At 35.1% G+C, this 22,462-nt stretch overlaps 1 protein-coding gene across 2 annotated transcripts in view; it reads right to left on the reverse strand.

Moving 5' to 3' along the window:
* Positions 1-22,462, reverse strand: part of LOC129221969 (glycerophosphocholine cholinephosphodiesterase ENPP6-like) — a 76,671-nt gene that overhangs the window by 18,207 nt on the left and 36,002 nt on the right. For both annotated transcript variants that reach the window (XM_054856369.1, XM_054856370.1), the window contains exons 2-3: positions 5,358-5,545; positions 2,335-2,506 (exon numbers count right to left, since the gene is read on the reverse strand). In XM_054856369.1, the coding sequence (XP_054712344.1) occupies positions 2,335-2,506; positions 5,358-5,545 (360 nt within the window). The remainder of the gene's footprint in view (positions 1-2,334; positions 2,507-5,357; positions 5,546-22,462) is intronic.

Here is a 22,462-nt window from a genome sequence, read left to right on the forward strand (position 1 = left end):
CACGAGAATTTTGACGTCCAGTTTTCCCACTATATGGAGGTACCTGGACTCTATTCGATGCGAAACAGAACTAGCAATTTTAACTTGCCAAGACATACTTCATACCAAACGAGTACTAGAGGGAATTTTTACATGGCGCAAAATCATACGGCATGGACGCTGTCGATTTTCGGCGTATTGAAAATCTACCGACTGGACACAGGTTTGGTCCTGCGCCTTTGGACGTGAGAAGCCAGCGTCTTAACCACTACACCCACCACTCTGTCGCTAAAGCAGTAGTATACAAGCGATATTACTAATTCTATACTCTTGTCTAAGTGCTAATTTCAGGTACTGTAGTCCATTTGAACATAAGTAGTAGATTGGCTTCAGTCTATCGCTTACCTGAAATTCAGATTTTCAGGAAATTTTCTTTTGCCTTTTACTAACTTTATGGTTTGTGCTTTGTGTTATTAATCTTAAAGGGTGTAAACTTTATCAAATCGTAACTTTTTATACTGTCTGACCATCGATTGCATGGAAAGGCTAATATCCGGTTTGTAGGCGGAAATGGGCGTATCTATTAGTTTATAGGGGTGTTAGTTGGTTTGTTACAGATGTGCAATTTTGCCTCTCTATTATTTAGCCTTAGTTTTGTAAAAATAAAAATTTACTCTCAGCAACATTTTTTTAATCTAAAGTATATTCGATTTATATTCTCTCGGCAAAAATTAATTGATTTATTTATTCACAACACAGTTTTGAGCTTACCATTTTGCTTTTACGATCCTGAACGAAATGAAAATATTTTATTTTCTTTTTGTTGTTTCCATGGTAAATATTTTTGTTTCCCCTATTTTATTTTTGAGAATGCAATAAATGAATAAGGCACTAGTGGCATTATAAAACGGGTGCATCAAAATCCCATCGTTATTTTCTCTTTTCCCCTGCTAGATTCATTCAGATGGAATCGCCGTTACTTGGCAGATTGCCAAATTACATACGATCCGCAGTCAAACAGTATTATAATCTAGAAAATCGCCCGTCAAGGTATGACGGGTGAAAATTGCTTCTACACTTGAACGAAACCAATGCCTGTTTGAAGACATTTTGATAGTTGAAATTTTAACCCTAACTCCAGTGGATTAATCCTAAATTGCAGTAGACATCGTTCATAGTTGACTCCTTTTTCGTTTCTTCTTTCCCCTGATATGACACAGCCTTACTAGCAAAAGAGTTAGGTTACCGGATTGAGTTCAGCCTTGTCACAATAAAGCCTTTCCCTGCATGTTAAACATTACCAAAACATATTATCAAATCATCATTCCGTGGCGTGAGTTTCATTGTTGATGACGCCAAGAGCGTTACAGGATCATTGATCATTATATATACAGTGAAACCTGTGTAAGTTGACCACTCGCGGTGCAGTACTTTGGCGGTCAACTTAGGTGGTCAACTTATAAAGGGCGATAATAACTTTTTTTTTATTATTTGTCATTTTTTGCACCATGTATTCATAATTTGAGGAATTCACCCTTACTCTTTCTGTTCAACTAACTTTCATTGTTTAACATTATTGAAAGTGAAACAATAATTAAAAATACTATTCAAATAATTTTGTTAGTTTTTCCTTGTTTTTAACAATATTAGTCACTTTAGTTTTAGAAATTCCATATATGCCAGCTAATATTCTCTGACTTTTTCCATTTTCAGTTTTAATATTTCATACTTTTTATTAATTTCAAGTTCAGCTAACTTTCTTTTTGAAGCCTTTTTATGTAAAACTTGTCACAGCATATTGCAACTAAAAGGAAATACTTTGAACTTTTCTACTGACACCTATTTTCACTGAACAGAGTACAAAAAGCTATCTCAAATAGAACAACAAATGAAAAACAAGTTTGGAGAATAAAGAGCAGCATTAAGCTTTATGCTGCTGGGTTTAGTTAGTAAAATGCTGTACTGTCATCAAAGCATTAAACACATTCTTAGAAAGCTTATGAAAAAAAATAATAAAAATAAAAATAAATAAATAATAAAATAAAATAATTTGCTGAAGACAGTTTTTAAAAAAATTAACCAAGTGGTCAACTTACAAAGGGTTTTTTACAATACTTCAAACCAAATTTGGCGAACATTAGTGGTCAAGATAGGTTGTCAAGATAGAGAGGTGGTCAAGTTACATAGGTTTTCCTTCATTATATGAGATAGGACTAATTCCGTTCCTGACAAAAGCGGTCAACATAGACAGGTGGTCAACTTACAAGGGTGGTCAACTTTACAGGTTTTACTGTATATATATATAAGGATAATTTTACATTTTATACATTAAAGCGTTTTCTGCTGTTTACTCACCATAAAAATCCACCGGTTCGTAATATAACTGAACTAGCTGCATTTCATTGTTTTCTAATAGATCCAAAGCCGTAAAGAATGCTTCCTTGGTGTCTTCGTTGACTGATGTCCACGAATTCCCTATGTATTGGTATTTTCGACAAAAGGTTGACTGTCGGCCTCTTATTTCTACCTAGAAAAATAACAATCAATATGGTATAAAAACAGAAAATGCGCCAATTAACAATTTTTTTTGCATTAACCAGGAAACCATACTACAGTGTAGAAATAATTGTAAAATATATCAATATTTGAAAGAACATAGAATAAAACATGCTTCTGGATGTATACATTATTTGCCCTCGTGTCCCCGTTATGAAAATGTTTCAGACAATGAAATCGTCGGCGGGAAACTGGTATCTTCAAATTCTCGCCAAGTGTTTGAATTTTTTTCACTTTTCTTGAAATTTTGGCAGAATTTAAGACTTTCCTCGATAGTGGAGGTACGAGGAAAATACTTTTTGTGTCAAAAAAAAAAAAAAAAAAAGCTCTTCGATATGCTCTTTCTATTGCTTATTATTACAACCTTTTTCATTGTCATTTCATTGTTCGAGTGGTTCTCTGCTAAATATGTGTTTTTCGATTAAAGGTGACAAATTTTATCGCAGTGAAATTACGCGTGCAAGCAAAACTAGATGAATTCTGCATTGAAAAACAAATGTAAACTCTTTAAGTCAGAGGTTCCCAAACTTCAGACCTCCGCGGACCCCATTCGAAAAAATTAATTCTTAATTTTTTCTAAACTAAGGTAAACACACCAGTAGTGGCCAATGCTTAATAGTGCTTCAGTTGGAACAATTTCAAAGTTTATACCTGAAAAATTGGATGCTAGGTTTCGCAATGGATTCTAACGTCTCCTGCACGTTTGATGCACTTTTGAACCCTTTGGGAGACCTAGAATCCTATTTTTTCAGATATAAACCTTGAAATGGTCCCTACTGGTGTGTTTAGCTTACTAAGAACTGACGCATTTTAATTCAAACGAAATTGTTGTTCAATCTATGAAAATCTATTTTCATGCTAAATTTTTTGTAAAAAAAAAGGTAGGAGAAAAAATTATTTGTCATTCTTCAGAATTCTTTCTCGTCGAAAGAAGTTGCTCGAATGATCTTCAAAAAAGTTAGGGCGTACACCCTAATTTTCCTCATTACGAGCCAACAATGAGAACTTAGTCTAAAATGAACAATTAAGTCTTTTATAATTACTGAAACCAGAATCTATGAGATATAATTTTCATCATCGAGTTATTTCTACTGATTTTCATTTAGCTACACTTAAACTAACATCCTAATAAATATTCCTCCTTTAAAAGCTTGACGCTCCGCAACAAACTCACAAGCTTCCCGTTCAATCGATAGGCATGATAGGTATCCACTTCCTTAAGTTAAAGCACTACTAATGGGGTTGTTTCCTTCAGTCAAAACAAGTACTTTTAGTCACTGAAATTGATAGAATAAGCAAAAAAAAAAAAAAAAAAAAAAAAAAAACGTGGATCCAGAATTTTTTTTTTATTTTTCCAGCAGTTATTTTTAAACTAATTTTAAAAAATGTCCGGTCTTGCAAACAAGGTGTGGTCTTGATGACGTCACAAATGATGTTCTTTCGCATTTTGTACAGCGTTTCCACGTTATGATAATCAAGAAGCGAATTAAAATTGCGCTTTACGCTTGCTATCAACCATATCGTTGCCAATACACGTGAGTAAAGATGCGAATTAAATATTTTGCTCTGTGAATGGCAACAGTGAATGGCATTTCATCATTTATAATGTTATCGGCAAGAAATGTAAACAATGAAAGCGCACCGATTTAAGTAATTTTTTTAAATATTAAACTTAAACAAATTATTTAAAAAATGGTCAGCTCCTATATTTTTAAGCATGCTCTTTCAGAAAAAAATACTTTTAAACTTTTGGAAACGACCCCATTGGTAAAATACATCGCTCACTCTACCTTAGACCACATATAGACGAGCCGACGCATCAGCTTAAGATCAGCCATTTTGGATCGGAGCGCGTGTTCGAGGTGGTTATATTTTGTGGCGAGTTATTGCGTTTTGGTGATTTTTTACCGCGACCAATTATTAGCAGCAAGTGAATTGTTTATTAAATAAAATATTAATTACTTACCAACTTGGCAAATTTTGGAAATATCTCGAAACTTAGTTGTGGCAACCCTAGCTCTGTAACAATGAAAAATCCGATTCAAAATGGCTGAGCTCAAGCTGAAGCGTCAGCCTGTATATATAGTGACTCCAACTCCACCTAAAGCCCTAGATCGTAGCTTAAGTAGCGTCACGTCCGCCATCTTGGTGCTAAATGATGTTTTCTTTCTGTGTCTGCCTATGTTGAAGTAGCGTGTTTTGCTTCTTGATTGTGGTTTCTTAAAAACTCCATGTTAATCCATAGTCAAGAAACAAAACACGCTACTTTACCATAGCAGACATAGGAAGAAAGCGGCATTTAGTCCCATGATGGCGGCTGTGTCGCTACTTTACTTATTTATTTATTTAATTTATTTATACAGAAGCTGCAGTTTCACACACATAAGGGCCGTTTCCATGGCCACTTTCGACCCCGGAAAAACTTGCTTTTAACCGCATTTCGGTTACTTGCGGGGTATATGTGGAATTTTTCTCCTCCTGCTTGCTTCTGGAGTGAAAGCGGAGTTTTTACCCAGAATGAATTACGCGAAACAAGTTCGTCTAGTGTTGTGAACGCGGTTAAAGGGCTACGTACAAAGCGCCTTGTCTCCGAACACACACAGGGAAGATTTGCGACACAAGAGAAGGAAGCAACACCCAGGGCACCGACGGGGATCGAACCCACAACCTCCGGCGTAGAAGACGAAGCTCCTACCACAGAGCCACGGTGGCCCCCGTGTTGCTACTTATTCTACGATTCAAAGCTTTACTTTAGTCTAGTCATTGATGATCTTTCCGTATTGAACTTGAGTGAGTATATTATCCCAGATGATCTGGCTTACCTGGCAACCATCCCACCAGTAGAGGGCACTTCGAAGTCCATTCTTCTCTGCAGTGACCCAGAGGGGTTCAGCGCCATCCCACCAGTGAGGAACATTCACACTCTCGTGGGGTCCCATCATAAAAAAGTCTTCATACTTGGCATCGTACATCATGTTCTGCACAAAGCCGTGACTCTCTGCATACAAACCTATAATAACCATTTAGCATCAATAAGGGGACATTAGATTAAATGCCCTTAATCCTCCCCGCATTCAATTCGATACATAAATTAACACCAAATAGCTAGTAATCCACTCGTTATAGCATGAAGCTTATCAAAGTATGTTGCCTTCAATCTCTAACGAAAATGCAATGACCCCAAATCGAATGAGATAGTTTAACCTGTTGACTGTATTGTTTAAAGTTTCCCCTTACTTAAAATTTAGTAACATTAGTGGCGCTGGGTTTTGTAAAAATGGTAAGTCTGCTTAAACTCATATCAAATACCATATCACACTTCAGGGTCCCCCGTACTTACCACTATTCTTGGTTTAACCGGTTGCATGAGGCCCTGAACACAGCTCTGTTTTCTTGATCCAGACCGAGCAATCCATGGTTCAATATCCCCAGAAGTATTGATTCACTTAGAGGACTTTGTGACCACGACCTATTTAACGTGCCCCAGTCATCATTAACAAGCACGGGAGATCTTCTACAGGCTAAAATCGAACCCGGGACTCTTCAGCTGCGAGTCCGACGCCTTACCGATCAGGCCAGTATGCTCAAACTCAGAGTCAAAGGAAGAAGGAGTCTAAGAGAACTATTAATTACAACAAGCACTTGGGACTCTTTTCTGAGAACGAAGTTTCTTTTCTGGATGCTATATGGTTGTGTCTGTCGAAAACTGACTCACTCCAGTTAGTTATAGCTCAATGATCGGTCAGCGTTCTGCAGTTGGCAACAAGTGTTATGCAATCTAGAAGAATAGTCTAGAAGATCGGGGGGGGGGCGTGGTAGCCCGATCGGTAGAGTGTCGGATTCGGGGCCGGAGGGTCCTGGGTTCGAACCTCGATGGTCGAATACCCACCGTCGTCATGGGCGACGTTAAATATGCTCGTGGTCTCAATGTCCTCCAAGTGAAACGATACCTCTGGGGGTGCTAGCACTAGGTAGCTATTAGCTCCTGGACTAGTTCTAAATTCTCATTAACTGTTCGATTTGGTGATGGTGCTGCCATCTATCGGTATATAAAATAATGGAGGCAAGGCACTTAGTATGCAGTCCTCGACATAAATACAGTTGTAGTCAGTTGTGACTCTGAATAGGAATAGGAATAGAAGATCGGGGCAGAAAATAATGCACAACGTGTTGTCACTTCATACTTCTGTACCAATGTCTTCTCTGGGGTAAGCCCATTTAACTTTTGAATTATAACTCTGGAGAGTATTTAGAGATGAAGATTGTTTTTAAAAAATTTTGAAACAAACAATCTGGTGGCTTTGAATGCATTTAAAGACAAGGATGTTTTTTAATGTTCAAAACTCAATCCGATTTTCCATTTTTCTAAGCTTAAAAAAATTATGGAATATTTTTCTAACACTACATTGGAAATGGTGGATTTTCCATGTCACAATTTTTAAGATCTGCCACGACATAAAGGTCTCGAAAGAGATCCAAAAAGGCTCATGGAAAATATTTTCCTTTGTTCTGTTCACATTTAAAGGCCCCCAAAAGTGCATTGCGGCAGGCCTCAAAACCTGTAAATGCGCCGCTGCATATAGGTTAAACAAGATTCATACGAGCGAGACAAGATTCATCATCGTCATGCATGTTGGTTAACAGAAAAATAAAAAAATATATTAATTTGAATTTTCGGCATCTTGAATTCAAATTATGTTTTTCGCAATCACGAGCGTGTGTGTTTGTGTAGGCGCATGTATGTGGGTGTGTACATATGTGTGTATGTATATGCATGTGTGTGCGTGTTGTGTATGCAGTGCTGTGTGGGTACGCGCTCGCGCGTGTGTGTGCAGGGCCTGATTACTGCACAGGCCTACTAGGCCTGGGCCTGGGGCCCTCTCTTCCTAAGGGGCCCCGAATTACTTAAAGAATTTTGCATAACATTAAAACTAAACAAAAAAAAAATCACATTTTTAAAATAATAGCCTTCAGGGGGCCTCAAAATTATTGTGGGCCTTGGGCCTCACTTTTAGTTAGTCGGACTCTGTGTGTGTGTAGGCATATGTGCTTGTGTCTGTGCGAAGGCATTGTGTATGTGTGTGTAGGAGTGTGTGTTTGTGTCTGTGCGCAGGCATGAGTGTGTGTGTGTAGGATATGGACGCAACCTGGAGACGGTTTTCGCAAGAGGAGCAGCATCGTGAGGCCGGTCGACGCGACAGTGGTGCTGGCAGAGGGTGCTGGCGGGAAAAAAAAATCAGCGTAACATCAAAAAGAGTCAAGTGAGAACAATAAGCAATCGTGATTGCTCAAAAAAAGACACACTTGAAGTTTTTTTCCTACGACTTCAAATGAGTAGGTTAGGACAACCCAAACCCTGCGACATAATACATTAGCTTTTAAGTTCTGTTTCGTAGAATCACTTTGGAGACTTTCGCTGTACATCATGTGTTACAAGTTTCATATAAAATTTCAATATTTTATCCCAGGCTGAAGCAAGAAAAATCTACCATCGGTCTGTTTCATTGATATATGTTTCTCACTGAGCCTTGGTGTGAGTTCCGTAGCAGGAACAATGCAACTGACATAATCATGAAATATTTATGACAGTATCTTTCATGTTTTACTGCTGTTTCACCTTCCAAAGTCTGAAAGGATTTTGCATTATTCTTGAATTATTTAAGTGTTTTTGTTTTGCGCCATATGTGGGTGTGCTAATATTGAATTTTGATTATAAGGAACAAATGCATGGTTGGATTTTTTGAATAAGCGGAATCAAATGAAACCAAATGAGGCAGTGAGAAGCAAAGGGATGCAAGTGGACTACTTTAAGTTTCGAGTAAAACGCGCTTAAAGATCGGATCCTAGGTAGGCTTTCATTAAATTTTTTTTCTAAATCATGCTATACAGCAGCACCTACCAGGGATACTAGTACAATCTCTTGCCCCAAAACAGAGGAGAGGTTCACCTACCATTTGTACTGGTTATCTCCTAATTTTTAATTTTGCCACTTGCATCCCTTTGCTTCTCACTGCCTCAGTACATATTTTTTTTTTTGCTTTAAAGGTTTTAAAGTTGTATCCCGGATCCCATGCATAGCAATCAGATATTTACAGACAGAAGAAAAGTTGTAATTCTGTCCTGTAGAATGTAAAGATTTCGTTTCAATTTTAAGCACCAATGCTGATTATTTTATTTTCATAGCAATTATAAAATAGGCTGCCTAAATCTGTTGTCTTAAATTCCCTCATAAGATTGTATACCGCAATCAATCAATTTGAATAATAAAGGAATTTATTTAATTGTACTATTTTATGTTTGGTACTTCGGATCAGGAGTGTCCACGAGGGAGGATTTCATGGCGCAGATTATGACGTTGATTGTTTTCAGAAAGGAAGGGGGAGGGGTTCATTTTAGAGGGTTTTTATCTTTTTTTTTTGGGGGGGGGGGAGGTCTGGTTCATTCTGGTAGGGCGGGATACATGCTTTTTTTTTCAAACTTCTTTTTTATTGCTGCTTCAATTTTTTTTCCTGGTAAGCCACAAATTGCCTTTTTTTTCTCAGCAAGTTCGAACCTCTCCCCCCTGTGTCACAAAGTACTACACTTCATCTTAACGCTCCCCTCCCCTTGTTACATGTCATGCTGTTTTTTTATAAGAATCTTTTTATTGAAAAATGTGTCATGTCACACTTTTTGTTACCTTCGTTCATCTTGCGTACTAATCTCTTGTAAAGCAGGCTGACTACATCTGCTATCGAATTCTTAAGTCGATAGTAGACTTAGTGGGAGCTATATTAATCTAAGCTCAGATTGTAGCAGAATTGACTTTCATTGTTTGAGTGTTTTATACCAAACTTAGGATAATGACTCTTTTGCTTTCAACTTAATTTTTCTACTGATCTTCGAAGAATGTTCGAAATTTTATAAGCATCGATATTAATTATCTAATGAGAAAAGCTCCTATAAAATAGGTTGACCAAAACTGTTTATCGTCATAATTCCCACAGAAACTCTTGTTCCAAAATGAATTCAGCTCGAATCAGGGGCAGATACAAAGAGAGGGTCAGTGGTTGGAAAAACTCCTTTTTTTTTTTTTTTTTTTTTGTAGCGAACATACAGCTACTTTATTACAAATGTAGTTAACTACAACTTTTTTCTTAATGTAGCGACTACAAACTACTTTTGAAATGTAGTCTCTACTTCGCTACTTTTTTTTAATACATAAATAAAAAGCATACACACACACAGTTTGAGGATTGAAGGAAAAAAAGTTGCTCAGAATGATAATTAGCTTATTTGAACATGGCATATTACTTACCAGGAAACATCACGATCAAGGAAATTCATAAAAATTCCAAATCGGTGGCATTCGAAAGAACATTGGAAAATATGTTTATGGCACTGAAACTACGTGCCCTCGTGACTACGTTATCGAAATATGATGTCTTAAAAATTGCCGAAATTTTTAGTAAAGTCGCCAAATTTAGCGAGTTTTGTTCAGAAATCGAAGGTACGGCGCGAATTCAACATCTGCATCTGACAAGACATTTCACTTCCATATTTGGTCACCACCAAAGCGCGTGAGAAATATCGCATTAATTCTTTACTCGGGGTGACTACAATGGCGCGGGGTGTCGTGGCACAGACTGCGGCATTGAAATTTTTAGGGGCTTGTGTCCGGCATATTAACGTGCAACTGTATAGGGGAAAACGCCACAGCCCGAAATATTTGTTTTATTTTATTGTAAAAACAATGGAATTTTTTGTTATTCTTAAGACTGTTAAAAAAACTGATGTTTAAAACTTTTATGCTTCTGCGGGTGAAATATTTCCACTGAAAGAGTTTATTCGATGATGAAACTGTTTTGAAAAAAATATGAAAACCGTAGAGAAACGGTAAACACACTTTAAAGTCTTTTTTTTTTTTTTTTTTTTGAAAAGTCGTAAATCTGAAGTCTTCAACAGTATCTAAATACGAAGAAAACGACATTTTTAAAGATTTCAAACCATGTTCTCAAATTTAAAAAAAACGATTTCTGTCAGTTATTTTCAGTGTGTTTTTCGTTATGTGTATCGTTTTCAAGTTATGTGTAAACCCTCTAACAAGTCAAATAAAAAAAAAAAAAACTATTAATTTTTATTTTGCTCGTATTTGAATTCCCTTTTAACGTGAAACATAATTGGTAAAAGTGACTTCAGTATTTTAAAAAAAGACTAAATAACATGCAATATGATGTGCATTTACGTTATAGCGACTTTCATTTGCAGTGACAGACTTTTTCGAACTACAGAGGTTGTTGTAATGAACGTGGACTATAAAATTTTTGATAAGAATCTGTTATGAAGTAATTTCCGACATCGTTAGTTTTGCTGTGCAAATTTTTGACATTTACTATCCGTTGTTTTCTTTTTTTTTAATTATTATTTTTTTCGATTTTAAATTAAACATTTTCGCTAGCAGTGGTCAGACAATAAAACTTCATGAATGATAATAACTTTTGAAAAAATGAATAAGAGCTGGGATACTACAATCCATGATCATGTTCTTTCAACATCAAAAAGTATCCATTTTATTTTCAATATATAAGCTTTAATAAGCATGTTTTTTTTACTTATTCATATTAATTCTCGTACATAATTATTAATTACTTACAACACATTTCATTACAAGAGTACAAACTTAAATTAGTTAAGTAAAACACACTTGAAATGCACTTAAATTCTGAAATGCATTATTATCACGATTACAAAGTTAAATCCTACGTTCAATTTCGTTATAAAGTTGTAGCTCCTCTGGATAAAGCTCTCTAGTTTCCATTTCACAGGCTTCATAGTTACTTTTTAATTTTACCCACACAAGTAAAGGGTTAATTCGAAACATCGTTTACGCGCTTTGCAGATGACCAGAAATGGAAATGAGAGTCTTGCTAAACGCAGGCGATGAAATCACGTGGTATTTTCCATTTCTTGCCAAGTCTTTAAATTTGGCGAATTTTCGTAAGATTTCGACAGACTTTGACCCCCCATATCTCAAAAACAAAAGGACGAGGGCACACAATATTTGGGTCAAATTTTTTTCTAAAGATACTCTTTCGAATGCGACCATTTTTAACTTTTTTCATGATTACTGAACTCGTGATGTTTCCTGGTTAGAATTATCATTTATTTCACTGTAAAAAAAAAAAAAAAAAAATCTGAAACGTCACTGATTACTGAATATTCGCAGCAAGAAAGGATTAAAAAGTTGAAAGGTACAAATTTTTCGAATTCGGCTATTTGAAAAATGTAAATAGAAGCAGTCACATAATTTGATTTAAATTTTACATCGGCATACACATACATAAAATTGTTTAGATGAGGAAAACATCTTTAAAACAGAGGAGAAAAACTTTAATTTTTTTGCATTGGAATAGTTTTATAGGAACTTATATTTTGTAGATTCTAATTTTAATTAATTTTAAACTTCAAGCGAGGGGTCTGGATCTGGACACCATCCACTTTCTTATACAACTGACAAAATGGTTTTTTCTTTTTTAACTTAATTTAAAAGTAGTTTCCAGAAATCGCTGCAAACTATTTATTTTTTTTTGTATCAAGCTACTCGCTACTCTACTTTTTTTAACATAGTGCGTTACACTATAAACTACTGAAAAATGTAGTTACTACAGTAGCGTCGCTACTTGTAGCGCCAGGGGTGCCCACAGAGGGGGGGATTATGGCGCAAGTTGCGCCATCAAAATTTTTGGGGGGGATTTTTTAATTTTTTTTAATTTATTTATTTTCATTTATTTATTAATTAATTTTAAATTTAAATTATTTATTTCATTTTATTCTGTTTGCATTTTATTTCACTTATTTATTTAGTTTGTGTGTGTGTATGTCATTGGCGTAGCACTGAACTTTTCTAATAAATAATAATTAAAAACAAATAAAAAAATAAATAAATAAAATATATTTTTAAAAAATAAATAAATAAGGGGGGAAAGAGGATTGAGAAAAATTTGTGGGGGAAAGGGGAATTTGCGCCGTTGAACTTGGGGGGGGGGGGGATGGGCACCCTTGTGTAGCGCACTACTTCCGATCACTGGGAAGGGTCATAGGGGTCATGACTCCTCCTAAACCGTCGACAATATAATCCGTCCACACTGTGTTCAAACCCTTAATGAATAACATGTAAACAGTTTCAGTAACATTTTTAAATCATTAATTATTTTTTTAAGTAAATAATTGAAATATTATTTCTTCCAATTGCTTATGATATCAATTAGTACCGTTCATGTTCTACAAAGTACGTAATTCCTAGCCGATTCGGTGCTTTTCATTGACACCCAATCAGTTTCAGAAAGGATTCGTATCCAGAACCGTAGGTTCGTTTGTGGGTGGGTGGGTGGGGGGATTCTTCAGCATGCCACCCCCCCCCCCCAAAAAAAACGTATCCGCCTCTGATTCAAATTTTAGTAGAAGTTAATTTCTGTTTAATGCGTTTGATGCTGCAGGAAATAATTTTTGATTTCAACTTTTTTTTTCCTTCGGGGATTTTTGCTTTTGGATGCTAGAGGATGAACAATTTCGAATATAATATTCAAAAAAGTTATTTTATGCTAAATATTTCTGTAATATTTTATCAAAGGTATCAGATATTGAAAACGAGTTGTTTCATTATCAAAAAACTTTTGCAGCAATAAGTGGGCTGCTCAGGAAAAATGAACGAATTTCGGAATTGCATTTCTCTTTTTAGTTTCCTCCAGTGAGTTAGTTTTTACTTTTATAGTCAGAAATGCTTTATTGATTTTGATAGCTGACTAATGATCTGAAAAATCAGACTCGTCGGCGTAGCGACACACTAGCATTTTTGTTGAAATATTTATTCAGCTATAAATGAAAAAAGATAAAGCACAATTTTTCGTTTCACACAATCTTTGAAATTAGAATTTCAAATGAATAAAAAAATTTTGAAAAAAAAAAATAGAACCGACTTCAAAATTGCTCTAAAAAGTGAAAAATAATCTTATTCTTTAAACACCATCGATAATGCTTTTAAACATACTTTTTGAAGTTGGCGCAAAAACAAAACGTAAAATCCAGTGTAACCATGCTTCGTTCATATTTTTTTTCAGAAAAGCATCCAAAATTACGAACGAAACATTTATATCGGTATTCAAATATGCTGTCATCAATGCATAATGTATGTGATAGTGAAAAAACTGGTCCTGGTTAAATTTACAGTTGTATTTGAGTTATGGCTGTGAATGATTTTATCTATCGTTTTTGCGCCAACTTCAAAAATTATGTTTAAAAGCATTATCGATGGTGTTTAAAGAATAAGATTATTTTTCACTTTTTAGAGCAATTTTGAAGTCGGTTCTATTTTTTTTTTTCAAAATTTTTTTATTTCATTCTTTTTAGTGTAAATGTAGGTATTTCAGAAATAATAAGAAGTTACCATCACGAAACTTCACATTTTGTTCTTAAAAATGCTCCATACTAAAAAAAAAAACTATTGACACGCGTTAAACTTTAAGCGATTGGCACTAAAAACTTATCTTTGTTCCTCTCTGGAAATCATGCGTAGTTAATTTAATTATAACCATTTAAGTATTACGTTTTTCCTAACTAATTTACATTCCACAGCATCTAAGTTGCTCATGATGCAATCCTGTATTTTCTTACTTAGCCCCGATCATCTGTTATCGGCATAGATGATAACGATAAAAATACTACAGAGTAGTTGAGTCAAACCTAATGGTAGCATTGTGAAGGCTAAGCAGATCCTAATCACTGCATCACCTCGCTTCCAGGTTAGGTTTACCCCTACTATGGAGCAATAGCACTGAAGAAAGGAAGATTTTGATAATTCACATAGGGTTACTATAAATCAGCAGGGTTACTAAAATAAAATTATTTACGCCAAAAATGAGACGACAGCGCCAGATTCCCAATTATCGAAATATCCCTCGAAGAAATTTGATGCTTGCTTCAGAGAAGCCTTCATTCAAAATTATCATTACAATTACTATTAATGTTACTGTTATATGGCACCAAACTTTTATAATAGTGAGTTTCCTATTGTCGCGTAGATGAAGATAGCGAAGACAATGTGAAAGCCAAATGAAGCGAATACTCTTTAGTCTCAACTCGAGATCTTTATTCAGAACCACGAATGAACGTTACATCTCCTTATATACAACTTGAGAAAATGCTGGAACTTTCCAGATTTTGAAAGATACAAAAATTAATAGAAGATTCGAGAAAATACGGGAAACAGTAGAAACGAAATTTTAGTAAAATTCACTTTGTCCTAGTCAGGATTTGAACCCGGGTCGCTCGTGTGGGAGGCGAGAATTCTACCACTGAACCACCGTTATCCACGGATGAAAAGTGCGAACTTCGCTACAAAATCATTTAATAGGGAAATTGCATAAAGTTTACTGTTTTTTGCCCATAACTTTTTTTCTAATGAACAAATATGGTCAAACAAAGTAATGGGACCTAAGTTGAGCCATCCCCTATCCATTAAAAAAAGAATCATCAAAATCGCTTCACTAGGTGAGACGCTATGAGTGGACAAACAAAAAAAAAAAACATACATACGGTATGAATTGATAACCGCCTCCTTTTTGAAGTCGGTTAAAAAGATGGAAAGGAGCAGTGACCAGGTGAATTAAATCTGCTAAATTTGACTACGTAAGAAAATAAAGAACTTTATTTTTGAGCTATGAAAGAATTCAAGTTTTCTCAAAAACATTTCTGCGCTTTTATAAAGAACATTAGATAAAATGTATTTTTAAAAAACAAGTTCACTAATAAAAAATGTAATAGCTAAGAAATGAGTTTAAGAAAATTTGAGACATCTTAAAAAATCAGAAGTTTATAACTGTAAGTAAATTTTGAACGAATTAAGCAGTTTTCTAGTTGAATATTGTAAGACGCTTATCGGGCAGTTTCTATACACCAGTTTTTTTTTTTGGTAGTTATATATTGCCATTTCAAGTGTCTTATTAATTCGGCTTCCGTACATATCAGTTTTCTTCATTATTAATCCCATTAAATCCGAATTAAAGGGCTACAAATTACAATGAGAATGAATATGGTGAAATTGTTCGTTTCTTTCTTTTCCATCTCAATGCACAGACTCTTTTACACTGTTTATAGCTTACCTACTTCGTTTTTTCTTTTCCGTAACTCAAGCAGCACATAATATTTTTCTTTTTAAATGCATTTTTTCCCGATTACTTGATCTTCTAAAAATACACTCAAACCTGTTTTTGTGCGGTGGACACCACATAAAAAAAATCGTCTGAAACTTCACGAGTAGCTATAAAACATAGTTTTGGCAACAGTTTTTTATTTATTTATTTATTTTTTTTATGCGGTGAATTAGGGACCGCATAAAAAAAGTCTCACGTAGAAAATAACCTAAAAACTTACAAAATATAGGCATTGTTTCTTTAAACGAAATAAAAATAAACCAAGTCATGACAATTTTGCTGAATCGTCAGACAAAATTTACTTAATAAGGAAATGTTTGGGAGGTCACAGTGACCTCCCATCGGGGTGCCCCTGCCGCCACTTGAAGATACTACCTCGTGCTCGTTTTACAAATAATTTCATCTATTGAATCCCAATCTGATTGAAATTTTCACACACCGCACAAAAAAAAAAAAAAAAAAGACCGCACACAAAAACAGGTTTGAGTGAACACATATTTCTCAATTTAAAAAAAATAAAAATTGTTATTTATGAAGAAAATCACAGAGACATGGAACGCTGCATTGAGAAAACTGAGTTATTAAAACGTGCAACACTTACCTCTCCAAATTTTAAAAATAATGTACAGAACACACGCAGAAAAATCTATATTGTTACGTTTTACTATTATTACTTCCTTTTACAAAAAAGGAAGTATTGTATTCACGAAAAAGTTTTCACTCAAAAATCGACCTTAATTTCCATTTTGCTCACCCTCTTGAGTTTTTTTTTTTTTCGACTCGACCACACGTGGATTTGGAAAGTGCCTAAGAACGTATAGACACGCGAAATATCCATTTTGACGATTCCCGAGTTAATTACAACGAGTTTTCTAGTGGGGTCTAGTTGTGCACATCCTCTTTTGGTTGCATTCGGGTGTTTCTAAGGGGGTCTTTTGCTTTTTTTTTGGGGGGGGGGAAATCATTGTTAATTTCGATGTAAACTCAAGTGATGTTACAATTTGGCGGACACTTGGCGATGTATCGCCTGTCTTTTGGTCGCCAAGTTTTGTCGCCAACTTGGCGACAAATTTGGCAATTTTTTTTTTTTGTTAAATCTGGTTTCAATTTGGCCACTGTTGGTGATATTTAGAGAGTAAACTATTAAATCACATTAAAATTACCAATAATGGGAAAATGACATTAAATTGGAATAAAAGGAAGTCATGTGAGGCACACATCAGCTCGGTTTTCTTTTTGGAATAGCAGATGGTCTGGTCGAAAAGACTGATATTCAAAACCAGCTTCAGTTGGCGAAAATCGCATCTAGCTGCGATAAGTTGAACTCCGGTGTACCTAAAATTCTCTTTTTTAAAACATGGGTAAAAAACGGTTTGCTTTGCCAGAAACAATAGTTTGCGTTGTGCCAATGCAAGAATTTCTACTCTTTCAAACCAAACATAAATGAGCGCTTCCAGAACCAGGCATCTTTGTATCAGAGTCATTCTATAGCACCGTGTACACTCTTCAAAAGTGAAATTGCAACACCAAGAAGCGAGTAGGCGGAATGAAACGAAATTATAAAATACGCGATTGCAACAATTATATAAGAAAATGATTCCAAAATGAGAGCAAAATGACTGTTGCATCTCCCCCATGACGTAACAGATGGCTCTATTCGAGATTTGGAAAAATGTACTATCACTTCTACTTTGTCGTCCATCTTGTATTGTGTTCTGTCCTCGTGTCTTGTGTGTGCTGTAGTTTTTGTGTGTTGTACGTGTCAATAAAACTTCAAAAAGTTATGTTTGCGCCCTCTCTGGATTAATTTAAACTTAAGACCCCACTCGTGTTCCAAAAATGATCAATCCAAAAAGAAAATGAATAAAAATTCAATAAACAGTTAAAAATATTTTTTTAAAACAGGTCACGAAGTAAGAGAAATGGTTTGTATAGGTTTTTGTGTCTGTTTAATACTCAAAAACTTTTAAGGATGAAGAAACCTGTTTAATTCTAACGAGCTGATGTGTGCCTCACATGACTTCCTTTTACTCCAATTTAATGTAATTTTCTTATTATTGGTAATTTTAATGTGATGAAGTGAACTAGAAAAAACCTGTTTAACTCTAACGAGCTGATGTGTGCCTCACATGACTTCCTTTTACTCCAATTTAATGTAATTTTCTTATTATTGGTAATTTTAATGTGATGAAGTGAACTAGAAAAAACCTGTTTAATTCTAACGAGCTGATGTGTGCCTCACATGACTTCCTTTTACTCCAATTTAATGTAATTTTCTTATTATTGGTAATTTTAATGTGATGAAGTGAACTAGAAAAAACCTGTTTAATTCTAACGAGCTGATGTGTGCCTCACATGACTTCCTTTTACTCCAATTTAATGTAATTTTCTTATTATTGGTAATTTTAATGTGATGAAGTGAACTAGAAAAAACCTGTTTAATTCTAACGAGCTGATGTGTGCCTCACATGACTTCCTTTTACTCCAATTTAATGTAATTTTCTTATTATTGGTAATTTTAATGTGATGAAGTGAACTAGAAAAAACCTGTTTAATTCTAACGAGCTGATGTGTGCCTCACATGACTTCCTTTTACTCCAATTTAATGTAATTTTCTTATTATTGGTAATTTTAATGTGATGAAGTGAACTAGAAAAAACCTGTTTAATTCTAACGAGCTGATGTGTGCCTCACATGACTTCCTTTTACTCCAATTTAATGTAATTTTCTTATTATTGGTAATTTTAATGTGATGAAGTGAACTAGAAAAAACCTGTTTAATTCTAACGAGCTGATGTGTGCCTCACATGACTTCCTTTTACTCCAATTTAATGTAATTTTCTTATTATTGGTAATTTTAATGTGATGAAGTGAACTAGAAAAAACCTGTTTAATTCTAACGAGCTGATGTGTGCCTCACATGACTTCCTTTTACTCCAATTTAATGTAATTTTCTTATTATTGGTAATTTTAATGTGATGAAGTGAACTAGAAAAAACCTGTTTAATTCTAACGAGCTGATGTGTGCCTCACATGACTTCCTTTTACTCCAATTTAATGTAATTTTCTTATTATTGGTAATTTTAATGTGATGAAGTGAACTAGAAAAAACCTGTTTAATTCTAACGAGCTGATGTGTGCCTCACATGACTTCCTTTTACTCCAATTTAATGTAATTTTCTTATTATTGGTAATTTTAATGTGATGAAGTGAACTAGAAAAAACCTGTTTAATTCTAACGAGCTGATGTGTGCCTCACATGACTTCCTTTTACTCCAATTTAATGTAATTTTCTTATTATTGGTAATTTTAATGTGATTCAATAGTTTACTCTCTAAGTATTACCAACAATGGCCAAATTGAAACCAGATTTTAAAAAAAGAGCAAAATTTGTCGCCAAGTTGGCGACAAAAATGGCGATATATCGCCAAGTGTCCGCCAAATTGTAACACCACTCGAGTTTACATCGAAAATAAAAATGTTTTCCCCCCAAAAAGGGGGAAAGACCCCCTTAAAAACATCCGAATGCAACCGAAAGGGGAGGTGCACAACTAGACCCCACTAGGAGTCTACGTACCAAATTTCAACTTTCTAGGATATACCGTTCCTGAGTTATGTGAAATACACACACACACATAGGCACATACGCACTAACTCATAAACGCACATACATACGTACATACAAACGTCACGAGAAAACTCGTTGTAACTAACTCGGGAATCGTCAAAATGGATATTTCGCGTGTCTATACGTTCTTAAGCCGTAGGATAGATACGTTTCTATCCACGTGTGGTCGAGTCGGAAAAAAAAACCTCACCATTCATTTGGGAGAGAGCAAAAAGGAAATTAAGGTCGATTTTTGAGTGAAAATTTTTTTGCGAATACAATACTTCCTTTTTTGTAAAAGGAAGTAAAAAACTTGGAAAGACCACTTGTCACATTTTATGTTTTGATTTGATAAAGTGTTGGCTTAATTTTGAACTTTAAAATATCACCTATGAAGAAATTTGAAGCATATAGAATTCCTTCTTTAAAAATAGTCTATCAAGTTTTTCAAAGTAGATCTACTTTTTTACTCCTGGATTCATTTGTGCTTTAAAGCTTTCTGTAGGATTTAATGCTAAGTTTTTCGGAACTGCTAAAAAATAATTTTGAAAAAAATCGAAACAAAGAATTTTTTTTTTCTTGCACATATTTAACATCAAAAGTTAATGTTTTTTCTAAGCAAACTCACCTTTCAGTTTGGTATTTATGTTTATCTTAAATCCCTTCGAAGGCGTTGATGTTGTTTTTATTTCGTTTTATTTTAATTGCTCAAAATCGAACGAAAGGTTGTTCAATGTTCAACTCAAAAGATGTAATGTGGTAACCTTCGTCTTTTGTACAAAAACTAAATTGTTCGAATTCGACTATTAACTCAGAAGTTATTGGAGTGGGGAAGGACAGACAGATCGACTGATAGACATAACATTTTTCATCTATCATCCTACTTCCAAAATTTAAATTTTCAGTCTCCATTTAATTATTTAATTTATTCTTGGCTTATGTTAGCGATGCTTCAGCAATACATTGAGCTTTCTTTAACGTCTCATGTATTTTTTAAAAGCTGTTACTGGAAATAAGGATATAATAAACCATTCTATTTAAAGGAAGAACATAAGATACTGAATTGCATTAAATTGCATGAATGAACAAGCAAAACAAAAAAAAAAAAAAAAAAAAAGTTATCGTAGGCAACTTTTATTTTATTTAACTCTTAAATGCGTAATTAAAAAAAAAAACATGTTTTTTGGCTTGGCAACATTGGGATTTGATAGAAAAAAAACCCAAACAATTTGCCATCAAATGTCTCAAAATATTCATGAAAATGATAAAAAATGCCATACTATTTAAGTAGTAGTAAAACTTATTCGTCATAGATTTTTTAAGAAGTAGGCGTTTTCCAGCGCAATAAACTAAAATATTGAATTTTGACATCTTGAATTCAAATTGTTTTTCGCAATCACGAGTATGTGTATGCAGGTGTGTGTGTTTGTGTGTGGGAGGTATGTGTTTGTGTGTAGGGGTATGTGTATGTGTGTGTAGGCATGTGTGTTTGTGCCTGTGTGCAGGCATAAGTGTGTGGAGTGTGTGGGTAGTTGTGTGTATGAATGTGTGTGTGTGGGGGGTATGTGTATGTGTGTAGGCATATGTGTTTGTGTCTCTGTGCAGGCATGAATGTGTGGGTAGTTATGTGTATGTGTGTGTATGTGTTTGTGTATGTGTGCGTGTGCGTGTGTGTAGTTGTGTATGTATGCGCGTGTGTGTAGGATATGGACGCAACCTGGAGACGTTTTTCGCTATAGGAGCAGCATCGTGAGGAGCCGATCGACGGTGGTGCTGCAGAGTGTGCTGGTGGGAAAATAAAATCATAGGACATCAAAACAGGCAAATGAAAGCAATAAGCAATTGTGATTGCTCAATAAAAATATACTACACTTACGAATTCCGAAAAAAGAAATTTATTTTTGTTTTCCATCAGTAGTACATTTACAAGTTTAAATTTGATTTAATAGCGTCTTCAGTGAGTTTTTAATTTGTTATTGGCCTTTACAGAGTTTCGATTTGGTATTTTATAAGACTAAATTCAGTATATTGCCAAATTTTAAGCCAACGCATTTAAGAGTTGAAATCGAGATTTAACAAACTGATCATTTTTAACCCCGCCATTTCTTTGTGATTGATTGTGGAACAACGATTTTCATTTGTCTTATTTTACTGCAATGGTCTGCTTATAAGAGACGAAAAGTATCTTTTCAAATGATGTAACTTGTTAACATCATTTTGTTTTACACAACTGGAATTTTTCCAGATTTCGTTTGATTTTTTGAGCTATTTTTCAACGCTTAAAAATTTCGCAAGCAAGAAGTATTGCTATGCAAGAAACAGAAACTGCCGCACCGAGTGCGCTGCATCAAGAGACTTCTGATCCACCTCCTGGGGTGCCGCTGTTGACCAGCCAGATTTGCAAATTTACCGATTGGCATTTACATGCCTACTGCCAACTTAAAAGGCTTTCTGATGAAGCTGACCACTACCTTCTGAACCTATGCTCTTTAATGAATGAAAAGAGACTGATTTTGGACGCCAACGCCTGGGCCCCTTGGGTCAAGAAGATGAACCGTCTGACCGAAATAATGCTGGTGAAGTTCCCGCTGGATGAAGAGGGTAAAAACCCAAATTTCATTACTCTGCGGGAGTACCATAGCATGACAAATCTGCCAGGCAAAAAACCCCCTAACTTTAAGGCCACAGTGCCGTATCAAAAGAGAAAATCTACTGAAGACGGGTTTCAGAGCCCTACAAAAACCTGCAAGGTTAAAAAGAATGAGAAGGTTCAACCCTTAAAGGTTGGAAACATGTTCAATGCTCTTAGCCAGGGTGGGGGGATCTCCACCGATTTTTCTGACCCAGACATGGATACACAAGAGGAGGTTGTCGCAACCGTCCCTCCTAAAATCAAACCCATACTAGCCGTGTACCCAAAAGAATACAGGGACTTTGTCACTGGGCTTAAAACAGAGATTCAAGCTGAGTTCAAAGTAAAGGTTTCCGGAGAATTTGCCAGAATTTTTCCGGCCACTTCTGACGATCACAGAACCATTTCGGAGTACCTGCTCCGAACTAAGATACAGCATTACGTACAGCTGGCTAAACATAATCGCCCTGTCAAAATTGTTGTTAAGGGATTGCCATTGAC

This window comes from Uloborus diversus, chromosome 5 (genome assembly GCF_026930045.1).
Source record: "Uloborus diversus isolate 005 chromosome 5, Udiv.v.3.1, whole genome shotgun sequence".
In the NCBI taxonomy this organism is placed as follows: domain Eukaryota; kingdom Metazoa; phylum Arthropoda; class Arachnida; order Araneae; family Uloboridae; genus Uloborus; species Uloborus diversus.